At 42.4% G+C, this 19412-nt stretch overlaps 2 protein-coding genes across 2 annotated transcripts in view; one reads left to right on the top strand and one right to left on the bottom strand.

The window, feature by feature from the left end:
• FAM184B (family with sequence similarity 184 member B) overlaps positions 1 to 792 on the top strand; it is a 163706-nt gene extending 162914 nt beyond the window's left edge. The window contains exon 14 of the mRNA XM_089677462.1: positions 517 to 792. Within this exon, the coding sequence (XP_089533588.1) occupies positions 517 to 607 (91 nt within the window). The 3' untranslated portion in view covers positions 608 to 792. The remainder of the gene's footprint in view (positions 1 to 516) is intronic.
• A 4030-nt stretch (positions 793 to 4822) lies between these two features.
• On the bottom strand, positions 4823 to 12554 carry MED28 (mediator complex subunit 28). The gene is made up of 4 exons (XM_089677455.1): positions 12359 to 12554; positions 7821 to 7887; positions 5734 to 5846; positions 4823 to 5139 (listed from the first exon to the last, which is right to left on the bottom strand). Exons 1-4 carry the CDS (start codon positions 12512 to 12514, stop codon positions 4942 to 4944), a joined length of 534 nt encoding a protein of 177 aa, XP_089533581.1. The 5' UTR covers positions 12515 to 12554; the 3' UTR covers positions 4823 to 4941.
• Between the last annotated feature and the right edge of the window lie 6858 nt (positions 12555 to 19412).

Genomic DNA, 19412 nt, shown 5'->3' with positions numbered 1-19412 from the left:
CCCCCTGCACTGTCTTTGCAGCATACGGGGGAGCAGTTGGGGGTCAGTAATGACCCCATAATGAATGACAGAAATGTGTGTTGCAGGAGGACCAGTAAGGTAAGCTGTACGGGGCCCCATGATTTCTAACAGTGGCCCTGAGGACTTCTCAAGCCTCTCACACCTAGTTCACAATTCCTCCCATATTATAATTGTTGCCCCCATGCTAAACTGCACACCCAATGCCATTTTACCTTGTAACCAGGTGCTGGCCTGTCACGGCACAAAACACGCATTGCAGTACCATTCATCAACACAGTAAGGTAGCGCACATGGCGTAGCACACAATACATGGTAGTGTGTTGTGCAATGAGTTAAAAAAAAAAATAAATGCAATTTTAAGCAAGTCATTATAAATGGGCTGCTCTAATGCATCACACAATAAAGCATGATCCACCATGTGTGTGTGTGATTAGAGCCTGAAATTCTAAGTGGACTTGTCTTTTTATTGACAATCTTTATTTTGTTTGATCCAAGGCGGAACCCTGCCAATGTACCAATAAAAACAGAAGCAAAGGAACAGGAGTCCAAACGTCCTGAATGGTTTACAAAGTATTTTTCATTCTGAGAAGAGTACAAAGCTGAAGTCACCACTGAGCCGATGAATGAGCTGCATTACTACAATGCACACATTTCACTGTCATATGTGTTCTGCTGTAAATTTTAATTTTGTTAATAAAATAATGATGTGAGCTTTTTCATGGTACCAAATTGCTTCTTGGTAATAAAAAAGCAAGAAAGGATCACCTGTCAGATTGTTTTGGGTTTTTTTTTTTCATTTGTTTTATTTTGTGTTTCTGGTATGGTTGCTGTTCTAAATATACATCAATCAGCCATAACATTAAGATCACTGACACGTAAAGCGAATTTCATTGATCTTGTTACAAAGGCATCTGGAAGTAGAAGGTATCTATTAGGCAGCAAGTGAACATGTTATTCTTGAAGTTGATGTGTTGACAGCAGAAAAATGGGCAACACCGTTTGTTGTGTATGGAGCTGCATAGCCGCAGACCAGTCAGGGTGGCCATGCTCTCTCGTTTCGACAGCCAAAAGTGCCTACAATGGTCATATGAGCATCAGAGCTGGACCACGGAGCATTGGAAGAAGGTGGCCTGGCCTGATGAGTAATGTTTTCTTTTGCATCATGTAGATGGTCGGGTGTTTGTGTTTTGTTTACCTGGGTAAGAGGCAGCACCAGGATGTAGTATGAGAAGAAGGTAAGATGGCAGAGGCAGGGTGATGCTTTGGACAATCTTCTGCTGGCAAACCTTGGATCCTGCCATTCATGTGAATGTTATTTTGACATGAACCACCTACCTAAACATTGTTACTTACCAAGTATACCCCCTTCATGGAAATGGTATTCCCTGATGGCAGTGACCTCTTTCAACAGGATAAAGTCAGGTCCATAAATATTGGGACATCGACACAATGCTAACATTTTTGGCTCTATACACCACCACAATGGATTTGAAATGAAACAAACAAGATGTGCTTTAATTGCAGACTGTCAGCTTTAATGTGAGGGTATTTACATCCAAATCAGGTGAACGGTGTAGGAATTACAACAGTTTGCATATGTGCCTCCCACTTGTTAAGGGACCAAAAGTAATGGGACAATTGGCTTCTCAGCTGTTCCATGGCCAGGTGTGTGTTATTCCCTCATTATCCCAATTACAATGAGCAGATAAAAGGTCCAGAGTTAATTTCAAGTGTGCGATTTGCATTTGGAATCTGTTGCTGTCAACTCTCAAGATGAGATCCAAAGAGCTGTCACTATCAGTGACGCAAGCCATCATTAGGCTGAAAAAACAAAACAAACCCATCAGAGAGATAGCAAAAACATTAGGCGTGGCCAAAACAACTGTTTGGAACATTCTTAAAAAGAAGGAACGCACCGGTGACCTCAGCAACACCAAAAGACCCGGAAGACCACAGAAAACAACTGTGGTGGATGACTGAAGAATTCTTTCCCTGGTGAAGAAAACGCCCTTCACAACAGTTGGCCAGATCAAGAACACTCTCCAGGAGGTAGGTGTATGTGTGTCAAAGTCAACAATCAAGAGAAGACTTCACCAGAGTGAATACAGAGGGTTTACCACAAGATGTAAACCATTGGTGAGCCTCAAAAACAGGAAGGCCAGATTAGAGGTTGCCAAACGACATCTAAAAAAGCCTTCACAGTTCTGGAACAACATCCTATGGACAGATGAGACCAAGATCAACTTGTACCAGAGTGATGGGAAGAGAAGAGTATGGAGAAGGAAAGGAACTGCTCATGATCCTAAGCATACCACCTGCTCAGTGAAGCATGGTGGTGGTAGTGTCATGGCGTGGGCATGTATGGCTGCCAATGGAACTGGTTCTCTTGTATTTATTGATGTGACTGCTGACAAAAGCAGCAGGATGAATTCTGAAGTGTTTCGGGCAATATTATCTGCTCATATTCAGCCAAATGCTTCAGAACTCATTGGAAGCCGCTTCACAGTGCAGATGGACAATGACCCAAAGCATACTGCAAAAGCAACCAAAAGAGTTTTTTAAGGGAAAGTGGAATGTTATGCAATGGCCAAGTCAATCACCTGACCTGAATCCGATTGAGCATGCATTTCACTTGCTGAAGACAAAACTGAAGGTAAAATGCCCCAAGAACAAGCAGGAACTGAAGGCAGTTGCAGTAGAGGCCTGGCAGAGCATCACCAGGGATGAAACCCAGCGTCTGGTGATGTCTATGTGTTCCAGACTTCAGGCTGTAATTGACTGCAAAGGATTTGCACCCAAGTATTAAAAAGTGAAAGTTTGATTTATGATTATTCTGTCCCATTACTTTTGGTCCCTTAACAAGTGGGAGGCACATATGCAAACTGTTGTAATTCCTACACCGTTCACCTGATTTGTAAATACCCTCAAATTAAAGCTGACAGTCTGCAGTTAAAGCACATCTTGTTCGTTTAATTTCAAATCCATTGTGGTGGTGTATAAAGCCAAAAATGTCAGAATTGTGTCGATGTCCCAATATTTATGGACCTGACTGTCTATCGCTCTGCCACACAGCAAAAATGGTTTGAAAAACACGAGTTAGAGGTGTAGACTCGGCCTCCAAATTCTCTAGATCTCAATCTATCAAGCATCTGTAAAATGTGCTGGAAAAACAAGTCTGATCAATGGAGGCCCCACCTTACAATGTAAAGCAGAACTCTGTTGCTGATTTCCTACCTTCACTGAATAGGTCATCCATCTTATGGTTCATTCAGTAGTTGCTTTAAAATAGCCTATTCACTTTCAAAACAAACTATTAATTCTCTTTGGTTTCCTGTTTGATTATATTAAGCTTTATTATAAGCTTACCTACAGATAAAAGAATTTAAAAAAAAAAAAGTTTACTACCACTTTCATTCTTTTTTGCTGCAATGACTCTCATTTGCTTGCGTCGCCTTTGCAAAACCTTCCCTGCTAGGAGGTGATAGTAGACGATCCTGAAATCTGCAGTCATCAACCTTTTGCTGGTGACAATTTGTAACACACTATGGGGTTTATTTACTAAAGCTGGAGAATGCAAAATTAGACTTTCTTCTGCATAGAAACCAATCCGCTTCTAACCTCAGCTTGTTCAATTAAGCTTTGTGAATAAAACCTAGAACCTGCTTTCTATGCAGAAGTGAGCCTGATTTTGCATGCTCCAATTTTAAAAAAGAAACCCCTATATGTTGATTAAGACACTAACTCAGGTTAAATTTGTGTTCTATTTCATTTTGTTGCCTCGCAGTTACAAATATTTAAGTAAGGTTGTACTAACTTTAATGAATTACTAACTACTACTTAGTAATATGGATAGAATGTTCCGTCAAGAAACAATTTAAATTGCACATAATTAAAATTTGTCTAAAAGGTACTTTAACCACTTCCCGTCCAGCCCTTGTACATAAGCGGCTGGACGGGAGCCGTGCAGGAGCGGGTTGCCATTCATAAACAGGATACGAGGATTGTAAGCTCAAGTACCTGAAATAAATAAATACGTTTTAAGCACCTCCTACTGTTAGCACAATTTTATCACGCCTACAATTTCCAGGTAAACATACAACATAATCTAAAAACGTTTACATATGGGAAGGACAAATAGGTTATTAGAGGATTATATATTGAAAAAAAAACTGTAGCAAGCGGTCCGCAAATGGCTAAAATGTTTTACATAAAATTTGAATCTACTACCTTTTTCATCTCCAGGGTCTCTGCTTTCATATTTGTATATACCTTTTGGGGGGTTTGAGTTAATATTGAAACCTAAAAATTTTTTTTTTTTTGGTTTGTTTTACATTTGTAAAAAAAAAAAGTGTCTGGCAGTGAGAGGACTAAAGTAAATGTACATCCAATCTCACACTTCTGTTGTGTGGGGAAGGCTCTTTGTCCTGGTGTCACGTTTTGTCATCCCGTAGAGCCTGCATCTGGCTGATACTATAAGCAGCAGTGTACAGGTGTGATTCATTGTTGGAACAAGTAGGAAGTTTGTCCTGAGGAATGACTTCTGGAAGGCATGCATATAGACCAGAAGTGACTGCAGGAGATCAGCACTGAGAGGCGTTAGGAAACCAAATGCCATCTGGTTAGAAGTTTAATTTACTTTAACATTCAGTTGCATAACAGCCAGACTCCCTTTTACAAGCAAATGTTTGGGCTGCATACAGTACAGCTAAACCTGGGCATCCTGGTATCAATGACCTCGGGGCACAATAGAATAGGAATTGCATCAGTTTTGGGACATAAGTCTTTGATCAAGCTGCATAAAAACATTTTAGGTTTTTATTTCTTATGAAAAACAACATACTTAAGTTTATGATACACAGTAGAAAAAAAAAAAATTCTAGTCCTTAACGAACACCTTGTGTATAAAGGAGTACACGGGAGTCAAGTCTGCTTCATAGGAGCAGGGATATTGGCTGACGCTTGCTCCAGGTAAGCAAGTGGCCCTTGTGTCATCTCAGTTGTCTTCTTTTGGCTACCATTAATGTCTTCCAGAACCTGCTGCCAGGTGCGGAGCTTAGTTAGGTGCTTCTGAATGAGTGCTTCCTTTCTCTGTAGCTCACTTCTCAGTTCTGTCACATCCTGCCAAAAGAAAATAATGATTTATCCAGGAATAGGGCTTTAAAAGAGAACTTCACCTTTAAATAAAGAAAATCACTTTTTTGCAGTTTACAAAAAAAAAGTGCATTTATAATATATTTTTTGGAGTGCCTGTAAGGCTTTGCGCGGGTGCAATGTCAGGCTCTTGCAAACTGTCAACACACTGTCAGCCCATATCTCCCATACAGGCAGGCAGTTACTGAAGTCCAGGAAGCTCAGTGGACTATGAGAATGCTCACCAGTGCCTTCGCAGTTCATTGAGAACTACAAGCTGTCAGCCACAACAGCTGATAGTACTTGTAGGCATTCTTTCACAGAATGAATGATGCTGCCATATGGGCAGTTCTCAAATTATGACAGCAAGTGCTGGGAGATGATCCCTAGTCCGCTGTCACAGGGAGGGGCAGATTGGGTTGCGAGGAGGTAGATGCTCAACATGTTACACCCTAAATATGGGTGTAACATGCTGAGAAAGGTGAACTTATCCTTTAAAGTCAAAATTTATTTTTGGTGGTTTCATTTAAATATAACAACCAGGAATTCTTAAACTTCCATCCCCCACAAAGAAATAGTTACCTCTTTAATGACTTGCTCTTGTTTTTGTACAGAAAGTTGCAATCTTTTCTGCAAGAAAAAACATTCTGTTTGCCTGGCAACATCCAGGAACTTTTGAATGCATTGTTCAACACCTGGAGGAAGAAACAGCAGCACATTTTAATAAGCGCCACCGACAACTTTACATTCACATACAATTTCAGTTAGCAAACCAAGTATTACAAAAGCCGAAGATTAGTTCTTGCATTCCTTCCTCTCACTTTCAATGTAATACATCTGCATTTCCTCAGCAACACATCTAATTGTATTAAAGTGTAACTAAAGGATTTTGTTTTCATCCTGGATTCAGTAATAGAGGGTTATAACCCGTCAGGTTATTTTTTAACCATAACTTCCCATTGGGGAGACTTCCTGTCCCAGAGCCAAAACAAGAAGTGAGAGAAAATCCCTTCATAGTGAGTGGATCCCAGTTTGTCACCAGAACTAGTTTCCTCATTGGAATATTTCCCTTTTATTATTGTTCTCATGGCAACCCAAAATTTGGGACCTTCTTTTACTTTCACTTTTGGTGGCAACAGTAAACAGGACAAATAGAGAGGGAAAATCTCCCTAACAATGGCACAGACAGCAATAAAAAGTTACAGGTGTTCTAATCCATCTCCACTTTATCTAAGACTAATTAAAAAAAAAAAAAAAATTATGCTTTAAATTCACTGAAGGAAGCAAGTCTGTGTTCCAGTAAATCGAAAATTAACCTCTAAGCAGAGCTCCAAGGCTGTCATCCTGATCCTGGTGTCAGTAAGTCATTGATCTAGCAAAAGCATGTAGCCAGGGAAGTCTGGAGATCCTGAACTCTTGACTAGTATGCTCATTCCCGGTCAGGACCTTACTAGGTAATAACGCCAGGATCAGAATGCCAGCACTGGCAGCTCCAATATTTCAATGATACACCAAAATTTCAAAAATCAAATCCTTTGATGAGGGAGAAAAGGAACGGGGTCAAGCCTTTCTATGGATGCAGACAGTGGAGCCTGGAGCGAGCTGCATGACCTCACTTCTTCCTATGGGGTCACTCATCGAGGAAACGAAGGCAGGAGCGCCAGCAGGGGACCCCAGAAGAGGGATATTGGGGCTTTTCTGAGCAAGACCACTGCACAGAGCAGGTAAGTATGCCATGTTTGTGGTTTTGTTTTTTTTTGCATTTAGAATCACCTAAAGTCCTACACAAACTATCCCTGCCTCAACCATATTTGATTCGGAAGCCCTCCCACCTGGGGAATTTTCCAGTCAAAATAAACACACACACAAAAAAAAAAAAAAATATATATATATATTTTTTTTTTTTTTTTTTAAACATGTGCACCGAAAATTTTAACATTACTCCCAACACAAAATGGTTTCCATTCCAATTTATAATAAAGAACATAAGATTGAACTTGACAGACTTCATTTTTCTCAACTCAGACAGCTATGTAGTCACTGCTCAACAGCTTTATAAAGGGGCCAACAGCAAAAAATGTGGGCATAGGTATACAAAAAAAATGCACATATTTTTAAAGCATCTATGGTCAAAAAGTAAAATTATATAACAATTTCCACATTGTATGTCAATTATTTCTAGCCTATTCCTATTACTCTGAATAATCTTGAAGTTTATAAACTTATTTTGTGAAGATCCTACACATTTACATCCTTGGATTCTGTAACTCTCATTCACTCTCCCCTGTGAGTAGGCACTGCTATGTCACACATTTCACAGAGCCTGCCTTCTGTACTACAGAGGTGCTGAGAGGAGGAGTTTCAGGAGGTGGAGTCAGTACAGGAATTACAGTTTCCAGGCAGCAAGGTACCATGGGATATGTAGTCCTTAGAATTTGAAGGTAAATGGCAGAGGAGAAGCTGCAAATCATGCAGTTTATCTAGGCAGTTGTGAAAAGAGTTGTCCAGCAGACAGGCAGAATTCATTAAAAAGGAGATTTTTCAAGTACGCTTACACTGTAATGTCAATAATACCCAATGTTTTTATTGCTATTACAATGCTGATGCGATAAAATGAAAGTGTATGCTTTGACCATACATTTCCGTTAACTAATCTTTGTGGCTCTTACCAGTACGAATCTCCTCCTGATCTGTTCCATTGACATAGTCCTGGCTTACAAGAGAGGCAAAGCAGGCCTGAAAGATGAAGAAGAAATACAATAACTATGCAGGAAAAAACAAACTGCTGAAGCTTAAAGTGGTTCTTAGTCCTGTATTAAAAAATTGAAGGTCAGCAGCTACAAAAACTGTAGCTGCTGACTTTTATTAATTAGACACTCACCTGTCTCAGGATCCAGCACTGCGCTCACCCAGTCGTTTTGTTCATCAGGCTTAGTTTCCAGCGCTGGAATCCTAACTGTGGGCGCTGTCTGTGATCACAGATCCCACAGCTTTCTGTGACATGTCCCAGAAGATTGTGTGGGGAAGAGCGTGGTCAAACTTCTGCTCAGATCACTGTGACAATGTAACAGGAAGTGCGGGAGCGGGTACATGTCTAAAACAGGTACCCACTCCCCCCCTCAAAATAAAAAAATTAAGTGCCAAACCTGAAGGAGGAGGATGAAGATCAGAACTTCCCCTTTTGAGTGAAGTTCAGCTTTAAAGTATATAGGCAAGGGAGTACGGGAGGTCTACAGACCCGGTCAGTTTTTTGGGGTTTTTTGCCATCTGCGTCCCTTTGGGGAGATTTACCTTCACTTCCTGTCCCATAGCCAAAATGGGGAGAAGGAAAATCTCTGCTCCTCAAGAAGGTGTTCTAATCCATCTCTTCTGTCCAAAACAGAGAGAAAAAAAAAGCTTTTCCTATAGCTACACTTTAAAATGAAACTTTACCTCCAAAAAGTTTGGGAACGGACAGGCTTTTTTTTTTTTTGAATACAGAAGAGACATACTACTGGTATGTCTCTTCTGCATTAGTTTTATCTGCCTGAATGTACTTTACAGTTTACAATTTTGGCTGTGTGCGCAGGAGTGACGCTATCTTGACCTGGCCAAGGTCACATTCTATTTTGTTGGCCTGACCAATTAAAATGGGAAAAGATCAGGACCCGGCAGGAGACAACTGAAGATGTCAGCAGCCAGCAGGGAGCTCCTCGACAGTATATTGCTGGAGTGGAGGTGTGTATAACTCCGCAAGACAGCAAGCAGTTAATCACTTTTTTTTTTACAATGTGTATTAGAAGCTGCAGCAAGTCAGACAGAGCACACCACATTTCCTGGCTGGAGGACATCCAGCATCATCTAGTTCTCCTCAGTCTTGCTGTCTCTGGCCCACCCCTTTCATTCATTAGATTTCAGTTCTTTCAATCATGGAGGCTCAGCATGACATGGATACAACTTAGGGTGCACAAATAAAATCTGCCCATGAACAGTTTCATCCTTCCTTAGCTGCCTGCTCAAAGTCTAAAATACAGCTGAAAGAGGCTGTTTATTTGCTGTGGCACATTTAAAGCAGTAGTGAACTTTAAGAAAAAAAAAAAAAAAAAAAAAAAAAAAAAAAAACTTTCCCCTTGCAAGGTAATAGCACAATGTGCTAGTATGTATCGCAGACATTGAAACCTGCCTTATAACTAAGCCCTCCATTGGTGTGCTGTCACCACTGCCAGAGCTCATAACTTCACCCAGTCTTCCTTCTGAGCAGCAATGACATCACTCCCACATGTGCAAGGGAGCCATGACACAGAGCACGGAAGGAACTGCATGCCCTCCTAGCACAATGTGCATGCACCCGGCATGCTGAGCTGACAGGTAGCATCACCTGTCAAACTCGGTCATTCAAGTCAATAGGGCCATGCCATACCACAAGCCAAACATTGGGCTAGCAAAAAAAAACAGGCCCCCAGGAGGTGACAGATTCACCTCCTGAATGCCTGACAGTGGCTGTTTAGTCGCACTCCAAAAAGCAATCCACTTTTCAGAACAGGAGCCAGTGTGAACTGAGCTGAGTCCTGGACAGGGGTTTAACCTTTCCCCACTTTATTTTAAACATCTTGGATAATATAAGGGAGGGTTATACCCCCTGTCAGTTTTCTTTTTTTTTGCCATCTGTGTCCCATTCCCTTCACTTCCTCCAAAGTGATGGAATCCCAGGGCATCACCAGAACTAGTGTCCCCTAGGGGGATTTCCCCTCTATTCCTGTTCTGGACACAACCCAAAATTGTTTTTTTTCAATTACTTTCACTTTTGATGATAACAGTAAACAGGACAAATAGAGAGGGTGAATCTCCCTAGTGGGGCACAGAGAGCAGCAACCTGACAGGTGTTCTAATCCCTCCCCACTGTATTCAAGACTAACAAAAAAAAAAAGGTTTGGTCTTTAGTTATACTTTAATCTGCTTTTCCTTTGCACATTGTTGACTTGAAGTCTCCTGGAATCCCATGACTACGTCATTCTAACCTAGGAAAGGCATCTAGACGTTAGAAGCTGCATTAGTGCAAAAAAAAAAAAGTTATTTTTTAGTGTTTCTCATACCATGCTATAAAAATGTGCAGGCCCATGATATGGAGACAAACTACGCTGCATTAAGGTGGTTCCAAAGGTTTTTTTACCTTCATTCATTCTATGCATGAAGGTAAGAAACCTTCTTTGTGCAGCAGCCCCCCAATACCAACCTAAGTTCCCTCTCGATCCAGTGATGTGCACTGGAGTCTCTGCTATCCCAGGACTCCTTCTCGTTGGCTGAGACAGCAGTGGGAGCCATTGGGGGGCATTCATATCTGGAAAAGTGGATGTGGGGAGAGGTGGTTTGTTTTAAACAGGAACTTCACTCCCCCTCCATTTACATTTTTTCTACTGTCTTACCTGTACAACTGGGCTGTCCCCAAAAACATACCCACCTGCCCTCTCCTGTAGTGTAAGCCGCTGCCCCATCTCAGCACTCCAGGTACCGCGCTGCCATCTTCTTGTGTGATGACGGCAGGAGGCCAGCTTTTCCAGGTTCTTTGAGCCTGGCCCCCCCCCCCCCCCCGATGACAGGAGGAGACACAATTTTCAAGTGACCACCTCTTACCTCCAGACTGAACTGTAGGCATGCACATGCACAGTTTAGTGTGTATTGCTACGAAAGGTTTTTTTTTTTTCCCTTGAGAGAGTGCATGTGATCAGCACAGGGCCAATCAGCACTGTCCAGACAGAGGTCAGGGGATTTGTCTCCTCCTAGAGCAGAAAGGAAACTCCTCCTGCAAGCTTTAGCTAGTGCTTGGCTGAACACTGATAGAAGTCACAAGACTGCTCTAACTGCTGATGAGAAAAGGTATTTAGTAGTTTATATTTACTAAAATAATTATATTTCCTAGTTCTGTGAGGGACTGGATAGCGTGAATGCAGAGTCCTGGGCTTAGTAACAACACTTTCATATTTATTTTATGATTATAACTTTTCTGTATTTTATATTTATTCATTTTTAATTGTTCCAATTGAGCAGAAAAACACTCAAATGAGGGACAAAATGCGTGAAAATGCTTAAAAACTTGCATATCGCACGTTTCAATGCATCTCTGTGGAGGAAAAAAAAAAAAAAAAAAAACAGAAGGCTTCACAAACAGACCAATCTACCCGAATCCAGCTACAAAAGGAGCTCCAAAACTTCTGTGGGGGTGGTGCTGCTGTGGATCCACACGAAAATCCGTGCAGCCGCACCACCCGCACAAGTAAATGCGGACCCGCGGGCGGGTGCTATTAGTTCTAGCGGCACGCCGCCTACACTGGAAAACACAACCGTACTGGGAACCTCGGCTGCGTTTTCCATAGAAGTGCAGGGACTTCTTCCCTGCGTGTCACTGGCGTCCATTCAAATGCTCTCGTGCCGCACATATGTGAACCGGGGTCAGACTGGCGTTTTGAATCGCGGGCAGAAACGTTTCTCTAAAATGACAAAATATAGAACCACGTATTCAGGCGCCATTCATTTTACCATGGCGCAGTTCTGGTGCAATAAATCGCAGCAAACTGCATTGTGCAAAGCGCATCACCCAAAACTTCTTCTGGGCGACACTCCACAGGATGCATTTTATGGAATGACAATTGTGGCAGAACTACTCTGCTTTTATTCGGTGCCATGAATATGAATAACACCTAAACACGCGGTTCCGTGACTTGTCATTGTAGCAGAGCGGTTTGAAATCTAGAGCAGAATTGTGGTAACTCCGCGATTCACAACGCCATAATGTGAACGGGGCCTCAGGCGACTTGCGAGTGGAGATGTGAACCATCTCCATAGAGAATGATTGATTTTGTTTTCTTCCTCAGCATTGTGTTACAATACACTCAGCTGTGAATGGGGCTGTAGGGAGATTCTCCATCTACCATTATTATTGAAGGTGAAAGTAAATGAAATCCTGAACATATTGTTGTCCCCAGAACAGGAATTGAGGGGAAATCTTCTAATGGGGACACCTCAGGATTCCCTCACTTAGGAGAGATGTCCTCTCACTTCCTGTCTTGGCTATGAAACAGGAAGTATAGGGAAATCTCTCCATTGGGGACATATTACTCTATCCAAAATCATTTTAAAAAGTTGTGCCTATAGTTCTCTATTCTAGATATCTGCCATTCACAGATACAGAGCTCCAGGCACTGAACTCCCATACATACAGCCTCCACCATACCTCGAACGACGACTCCAGCTCGTCCACCAGCGTGCTGTTCCCGGGGTTCTTCGCCCCAGGCGGGGTGGACATGAGCCCAGAGGCGCCTCCAGGCTGCATAGGAGGAGGAGGACCGGGCGGCTGACCGGAGAACATCCCGCTCAGGGAGGACGCCATGACATCCAGAAGATAGGACGGGCCCACTGCAGGAACACCTCCCGGAAGTCACACACCATCTTAACTGAGGGCAAAACAAGAGGCAGTATTCCGCGAGCGCCATCTTTACTTTGGGATCTCCCTCCGTGCTGACGTCATATTTTAGCGCCGAGCAGGCACCAGTTTGGAAGTGAGAGAAGCCAGCGAGGTAAATCATGTGATTGCGAGTCACGTGAGAGGCGGAAACCCATGTGCAGTGTCTGGCGATATTCCTGGAGATCAGGATGTGTAGTTTGTAATGCTGTGTGACCAATTCCCTGGCCTGAGCTTGTTTGCTGGGAAAAGCCTCTGTATTGTCAGCTGCTTTGGAAGGGAAAGCAAAGATTCAAAGGGGTGTTTTTCAGCCGCTGCCTTTCTGGAAAAGGTCGGGGAGGTTTTTTTTTTAAACACAAGCTGGTGCGTTTTTATTACAATGGACTTCACTGGATGTGCAGCACAAACACATGTAATCTGTTTGGGTTTCTTTTTCTTTTTTGCCAATAGGAAAGTTTTGATGGATACGACTTTTATGTCACCTTGGATGGGTGCAACTTTTACCGCTAATAGGAAATTATGACAGTTCTGTTTATGTAGTGCAACTTTGATGTGACATTACACTAGGGTTGTCACCTCATCCCTTTTAACCCGAACACATTAATTACACAGGTTCTGTGGCTGATTAAAGCAGAGCTCCACCCAAAAGGGGAAGTTCCGCTTTAAGGACTGCTTCCCCGCTCCCCATTAAGGATTGGCACCTTTGGGGAGCAGGTACCCGAATTTGACAGGTACCCGCTCCCACTTCCGGTCCGATCACCTAGGGCAATCAGAAACGATAGGAGTCCTCCTTCCCTGTAGTCTTTTGGGACACGTGACAGGTCCCAGAAGACTACAGGACCATTCATGAAGTGCAGCACTACTCGTGCATGCGCAGTGGGTACCCGGCTGTGAAGCCGCAAGCTATCACAGCTGGGTGCCCACACTGAAGATGCCGGCCTCCAGGACGGCCGGGGAAACGAGCTGTGGGGGACACACCATGGGACAGGTAAGTGGCTTTTGTAGCTGCTGACTTTTATTGACAGGGTGAGTGGAGCTCCGCTGCAACCGCCCTAGCGGTCTGATTATGTCCATATTTCTATGCTCAAGCAGTACATTTTTTTGCATGGAAATATGTATTTTTTTTATTGTAGACCTGTAATTTTTAGGAATAACTGAAATCTGTCCGAACAAGAGTCTAGTAAACATCCCGGGTATGTTAAAATTTGAAACACGAAATCATAAATTATAATTTAATAAATAATCTTAAAAAATAATATAATAAATTTAATTCAATAATATAATCAAACCAAAAACACTGAAATATAAAATACAGTGCCAAGTTCGCACATCACTGAGCAAAGTCACAGAATCGTTTTCAGTGTCTGATGACGAATTTCCCCACAAATCATCACTCAATTCTGCAAGTGGTTCTGATTTACTATCGCTGTTCTCTAGCTGATCTAAAACCGTTTTTAACCTAAAGGGACGCTTTTTGGACGCCATGGACGTTTCTCAGTTTCCAGGCAGAAAGAACAGTAAAAATGCAGGCAGGGCACAGGACAAAGTACTCGGGACAAAATGTATGTGAAATGCTTTGATACAGTAATTTTTACTATGTGACTTTATTGAGTAAATGTCACTTTTTGACATTTTTAAATTTCCCGCCAGTTCCGTCCCCCGGACGTCCCGATGTCACAGGGAACGGAACCCAGAAGACGGATGCCGGCATTACAGGACATTACAGGGGGCACTGCAGGAGGGACATCGCGGGAGCGCAGGACAAAGTAAGAGAAGAGATCCCGGAGCAAAACTGCAAGATATTTCCGAGTGTAGCTCGGGTTTACCGCTTGTGGTGCTGAAACTTTACCCCGAGATACACTCGGGAATACCATCAGGGAGGTTAAGGCAGTAATCAAACTCCCTGAGTGCCTTATCTGCAATAAATTAGCCTCAGAACCTGTGTAATTAATGTGTTCAGTTTTAAAAGGATGAGGTGGCCACACTACTTTACACACTCTGGCACTCAAGTAGCATCAAAGTTGCATTCAAGTCGCACCCATCCTTCTTTTACTTTCACTTTTGGTGGTAACAGTAAACAGGATAAATAGCCTCTTTTCCTGTTCTGGGGATAGTCCAAAATTTGGGATTTTCAATGTGAATGGTAAATAGGAAAAATAAAGCAGGCGAATCTCCCAAGCAGGGGCATAGACAAAAGTAAAAACCTGACAGGGACTCTAATCCCTCCCCACAAAAAAACTGTAAAATATGTTGTGCCTGAAAAGAAAATGGTTAAAAACATGTTCTATTCCTGATCTTCTCTGTCTTATGCTGCCGCTGAAAATTCTGCTGTTCCCTCACTGTGTGCTCTGGTTACTGATGACATCCCCTATAGTGACATAAGGGTTTGTGGGTGGGACCACAGCACAAAAAGGTGGACTCAATCTCTGACACTTCTGGAAGTGTCAGATACAGAAATATTTTCAGCCAGCACGAACTCTCCATGGTCCCTTTCACCTTGCGCTGGCAGTCAATCACCCACAATCATTTTTCAGAGGACGGTAGAGCAATGGCTCTCAGGCATTCAGGTGCTGATATTTTCTTCTCGTGAAAGTGTTTTGTTTTTTTTCACTTTTAATCCCAAGGAGGATTTTGTATGGAATACTGCACTGCAAATCATGAGTCAAGCAATTGTCTCAGTTGTGGCTCAAACTATTGTCCTAATGGGTGTGTTTGACAGGTGGTGCAGTCTGATAAATGCAACAAGCCAAGATAAATTCACTGCAAAGCATCATGGCCAAGGCATGTGGCACCCCCTCTGGCTGGTAGGCTTTAAATGGGCAGTCAGGAGCAGTAAAAACATTGATCCACTACTTTTTACCACCCATGTGAAGGGGGCCTCAGACAGTGAAGAATGAATGCTCAGGTAGCAGGAGAGGAAAGTTAATATCCCATTTCTCTACCAGTTGGTCTACCTTTACACTACTGCTTGCCCCACGACTTGAATTTCAGCTGATTCTTGCTAAATCGGTTGGATTTTGAGCAGTGAGTGACTTTGATTTGAAAATGGAAGGAGCTGGGTGTAAAAATGTCAGCTGAACAGACTGCAGCCAAGCTGATGCAGTCACTGTTTGGGTATTCTGACATCCGCAGGTGCCAGCCGCGGTAATACAAAAGCCAGCAAGGGAAATTTTTACTACAAACACTGTTTAGCATGGATGAGGGGAAATCAAGTGATTTCTCTCATTTAGTCCATGAGGCTGTGTGTATGGCTTGCCTTAGAATAATCCAAAGGGTTTGGCATATGGACAGAGTGGTGTCATCTGAGTAGACATAGGGAATAGTTAGTCAGGACTGGGGAACTGTACTGCCTGGATTGTTTTCCAAAGGTTGGAGGGAATATATTTCATTCCTCATATGATTCAAAATATTAGTCATTAGTAGATGAGTTACCAATCTTGCTAGTATGAGATATGAGCTGCATTTAGGTCTGAATTGGTCCTTGCCTTGTAGAACCACCTAGGGACCAACTAAATATCTATATGGACCACATGGCAGTCAGCTGTGGAGTTGAGTTTGGACTGCAATTGGGATGATGTTCTGGAGGAGAAAATTCTCTGACACTGCATGGACACAGCCGCATGACATAATTTGATGTACAGGAGTGTGAGTGCACACATCCAAACACAGAAAGTGGGCATTCATAGATCTGCGCACCAGCTCCTGCATACATGTCAAACACAATGGGGTCGATTTACTAATACTGGAGAGTGCAACATCTGGAACAGCTGTGCATGGTATCCAATCAGCTTCTAACTTCAGCTTGTTCAGTTAAGCTTGACAAAAATCATGGAAGCAAATTGGCTACCATGCACAGCTGCACCAGATGTTGTACTCTCTAGTATTAGTAAATCAACCCGTATGTCTTTTCTGCCATACAGTTTGCACCAACAGTTTGCTCAGAGCTGTATATTATAATGTGAGACAGTACACGAGACAGTACAGTAACAATATAATTCAATACACGAGGGGTTCAAGGGCCCTGCTCCTTGGAGCTTACAATCTAGGAGGGAGGGGATAGTGGTACAGCGGGAAATAGCTCTGGGGGATGGAGTGGTAGGAAGAGTGGAGGAGATCGGCTGTTAGGTGAGGGTGGGGTAGGCTTCCCTGAAGAGGTGGGTTTTCAGGGTGCGCCTAAAGGTGAGGAGAGTAGGTGACAGTCTGATGGATTGGGGTAGGGAGTTCCAGAGGATGGGGAAAGCCCTGCAGATGGGCATGGGAGGAGGAGACCAGGGAACAAGTGAGTAGGAGGTCTTGTGAGGAGCGGAGAGTGCATTTTTGGGTGGTAGATGGATATCAGGTCGGTGATGTAGTTTGGGGCAATGTTATGAACAGCTTTGTACATCAATGTTAGCATTTTGAGTTTTATCCGTTGGGCAATCGGAAGCCAGTGGAGGGATTGGCAGAGGGGGGTGGCGGATACGGAGCGGTTAGTAAGGTGGATGAGTCTGGCCGCAGAATTCAGAATAGACTGAAGCTGGGATAGCCTGCGGTGAGGTAAGCCAGTGAGGAGGGAGTTACAGTAGTCAAGTTGAACACTAAGCCACACATGCCCGGCTCAGTATACAATCTTGGTCTTCTGAGGGTGCTTGGATGAGTCACATCATCCCCGGCCAACCAATCAAGGAGGCCAAAGACTCCAGATCTAAAACACCGGGAGAAGATGGAACATTGACGTCTGTTCAGCCGCTGCATCTGCATCCCCTTCTATAGGCTGCCTGTGCACAGCTCTGAGGTAGAGCAGAAAACAGCGGCTCTGCAGGCAAGACAGGTGTCGGCGCCTGTCTGAATGAGCCCTTTAAGTGTAACTCCAGGCAAATTTTTTTTTCTAGTTTTGGACAGACTGAGAAAAAAGCAAAACCACTGCAAAGTCTTTTTAGCTTGTCTGTTTTCTCATTTGGAAAATTCTCTTTCACATCCTGTTCTGGTGCTTCTGGTCACCATCAATGGTGGGATTTACCTTTACATTAGTGAAATTTTCACTCACCGTCTTTGACACAGGAAATGAGGGGACTATTGAACATCATTAAAAACATCATATTAAAACATCACATCTTACTCTTACTTCATACAAAATAATAATAATATATAAAAAAAAAAAAGTTAAAGCTGAACTCTGGGCACAAAAACGTTAAATTTAAATACATTGCTCAATAGCCACAAAGGATATACAGTAAATCCACTGTGTGTGTGTGATGATTGTGTGCAATAGGGACATGGAAGGTGTATGCGACAGCCATCTTGTTAAGGTCATTTTGTTTTCATGAGCAGTGACCTTACTCCCTCCTCCTGCAAACTATGGAATTTGTGGTTGTAACTTGTAACACTTCAAATGAGCCTCTTATCTCCACTAGAACACACGCCAGAGTCCAGGCCTGGATGCTAGCTGTGAACAGCTAATTAGTCTTGGCAGGATGTCTGTTTCCAGGAACCATGAAAAACTCTGCCCTATCGTAAAAACATAATAACTCAGTCAGCCTGTCACACATGACCTGTAAAGGCCATTAAAGCTTTAGGAATGCATAGCGTGCCATAAAATGTCTATTCCACAATGTAGCAATCCATATACAATTTCTAAAATCAAACAGGAACAGGACACATTAATATTAGGTATATATTTGAATGGAGAATATCATACCGAGTAAATCAAGGTCATACAGGACTATGCTAGCACATACGAAAGGGGAGATAGCACTCTCCTGCCTCATTGGGAACAAATTCCTCCAAGGTATGCTGTGTTTGGTATCCCTGGATACGAAATATAATTCTGAATATTAATCTGCTAGTTTCTAGAATACAACCTGCACATGTTTGAAGATATTAACATCAATATAAAACTGTATTTGGGACTTGGTCATACACGTGGTGACCTCCCAGCACCTATCCGTTAATCACTTACCGTCTGGCCCATGTACATAAACACCTGGATGGGAGCAGTGCAGGAGTCAGTTGCCATTCATAAATGGCGCCCGCATTTTAAGCCTGTGCGCGCTCCCTGGGAGCTGTACGGGATCTCTGTGTGAGGTCCCGATCATGTGATCACTGATTGGCCAATCAGTGATCACATGAATAGTAGTAAGCAAGATGTCACTTCTGACATCATTGCTTACTACTTGTGAATAGCCTTGTACCATGTGATCATTCTAAGATTTCACAACAGCCTTGTACCATGTGACAAGCTGTGACCAATCACAGCTCTCACAGTATTTCTCAATGGCTGCAAGAATGCAGCCAGAGAGAAGGAGAAATGATTGCTTTTACAGCCTTTATGGGTGTAAAAAAAAAAAAAACATCACCCCCCAAGTAGTACAGTGTCATTATGGTGAAATTGTACTGCTAGGGCGACAGTATGTTAAAAAAACATAATATGAAAAAATAAAATAAAAATAAAAACACAAAAGTTGAAAAATTATAATAATTTTTAGTTATAAACTAAATTGGATTATTTTTTTTTTACTAAAAAGATAGCTGAATACATTTTGGCCCAGATTTATGAAGAAAGATTATTTGCAAAATTTTATAAGACACTTTTTTTTTTTAATTTTTGGACTTTCATTTATATAGCAAAAAAAAATAGAAATCCCAGTGGAGAATAAATACCACCAAAATTAAAGTTTTATCTGTCTCAAAAAAATGCTAAAACATTGATATGGGTACAGTGTTGCATGACCGCGCAATTGTCCTTCAAAGTGTGACAGCGCTGAAAACTAGCCTAGACAGGAAGGGGGTAAAAGCGTCTGGACTTGAAGTGGTTAAACCTGATGATTGGTCAGATGGTCTCTGTCCA

This window comes from Staurois parvus, unplaced genomic scaffold (genome assembly GCF_062004578.1).
Source record: "Staurois parvus isolate SC_StPar_1 unplaced genomic scaffold, SC_StPar_1.0 ptg000186l, whole genome shotgun sequence".
In the NCBI taxonomy this organism is placed as follows: Eukaryota; Metazoa; Chordata; class Amphibia; order Anura; family Ranidae; genus Staurois; species Staurois parvus.
This window is presented reverse-complemented; position numbering and strand designations above follow the sequence as displayed.

Coding starts and splice junctions, on each gene's coding strand:
- MED28 (XM_089677455.1), bottom strand. CDS start 12,514: ATGGCGTCCTCCCTGAGCGGGATGTTCTCCGGTCAGCCGCCCGGTCCT. Junction 7,888..12,358: donor AGCTGGAGTCGTCGTTCGAG/GTATGGTGGAGG, acceptor TTCATCTTTCAG/GCCTGCTTTGCCTCTCTTGT. Junction 5,847..7,820: donor TCAGGAGGAGATTCGTACTG/GTAAGAGCCACA, acceptor TTCTTCCTCCAG/GTGTTGAACAATGCATTCAA.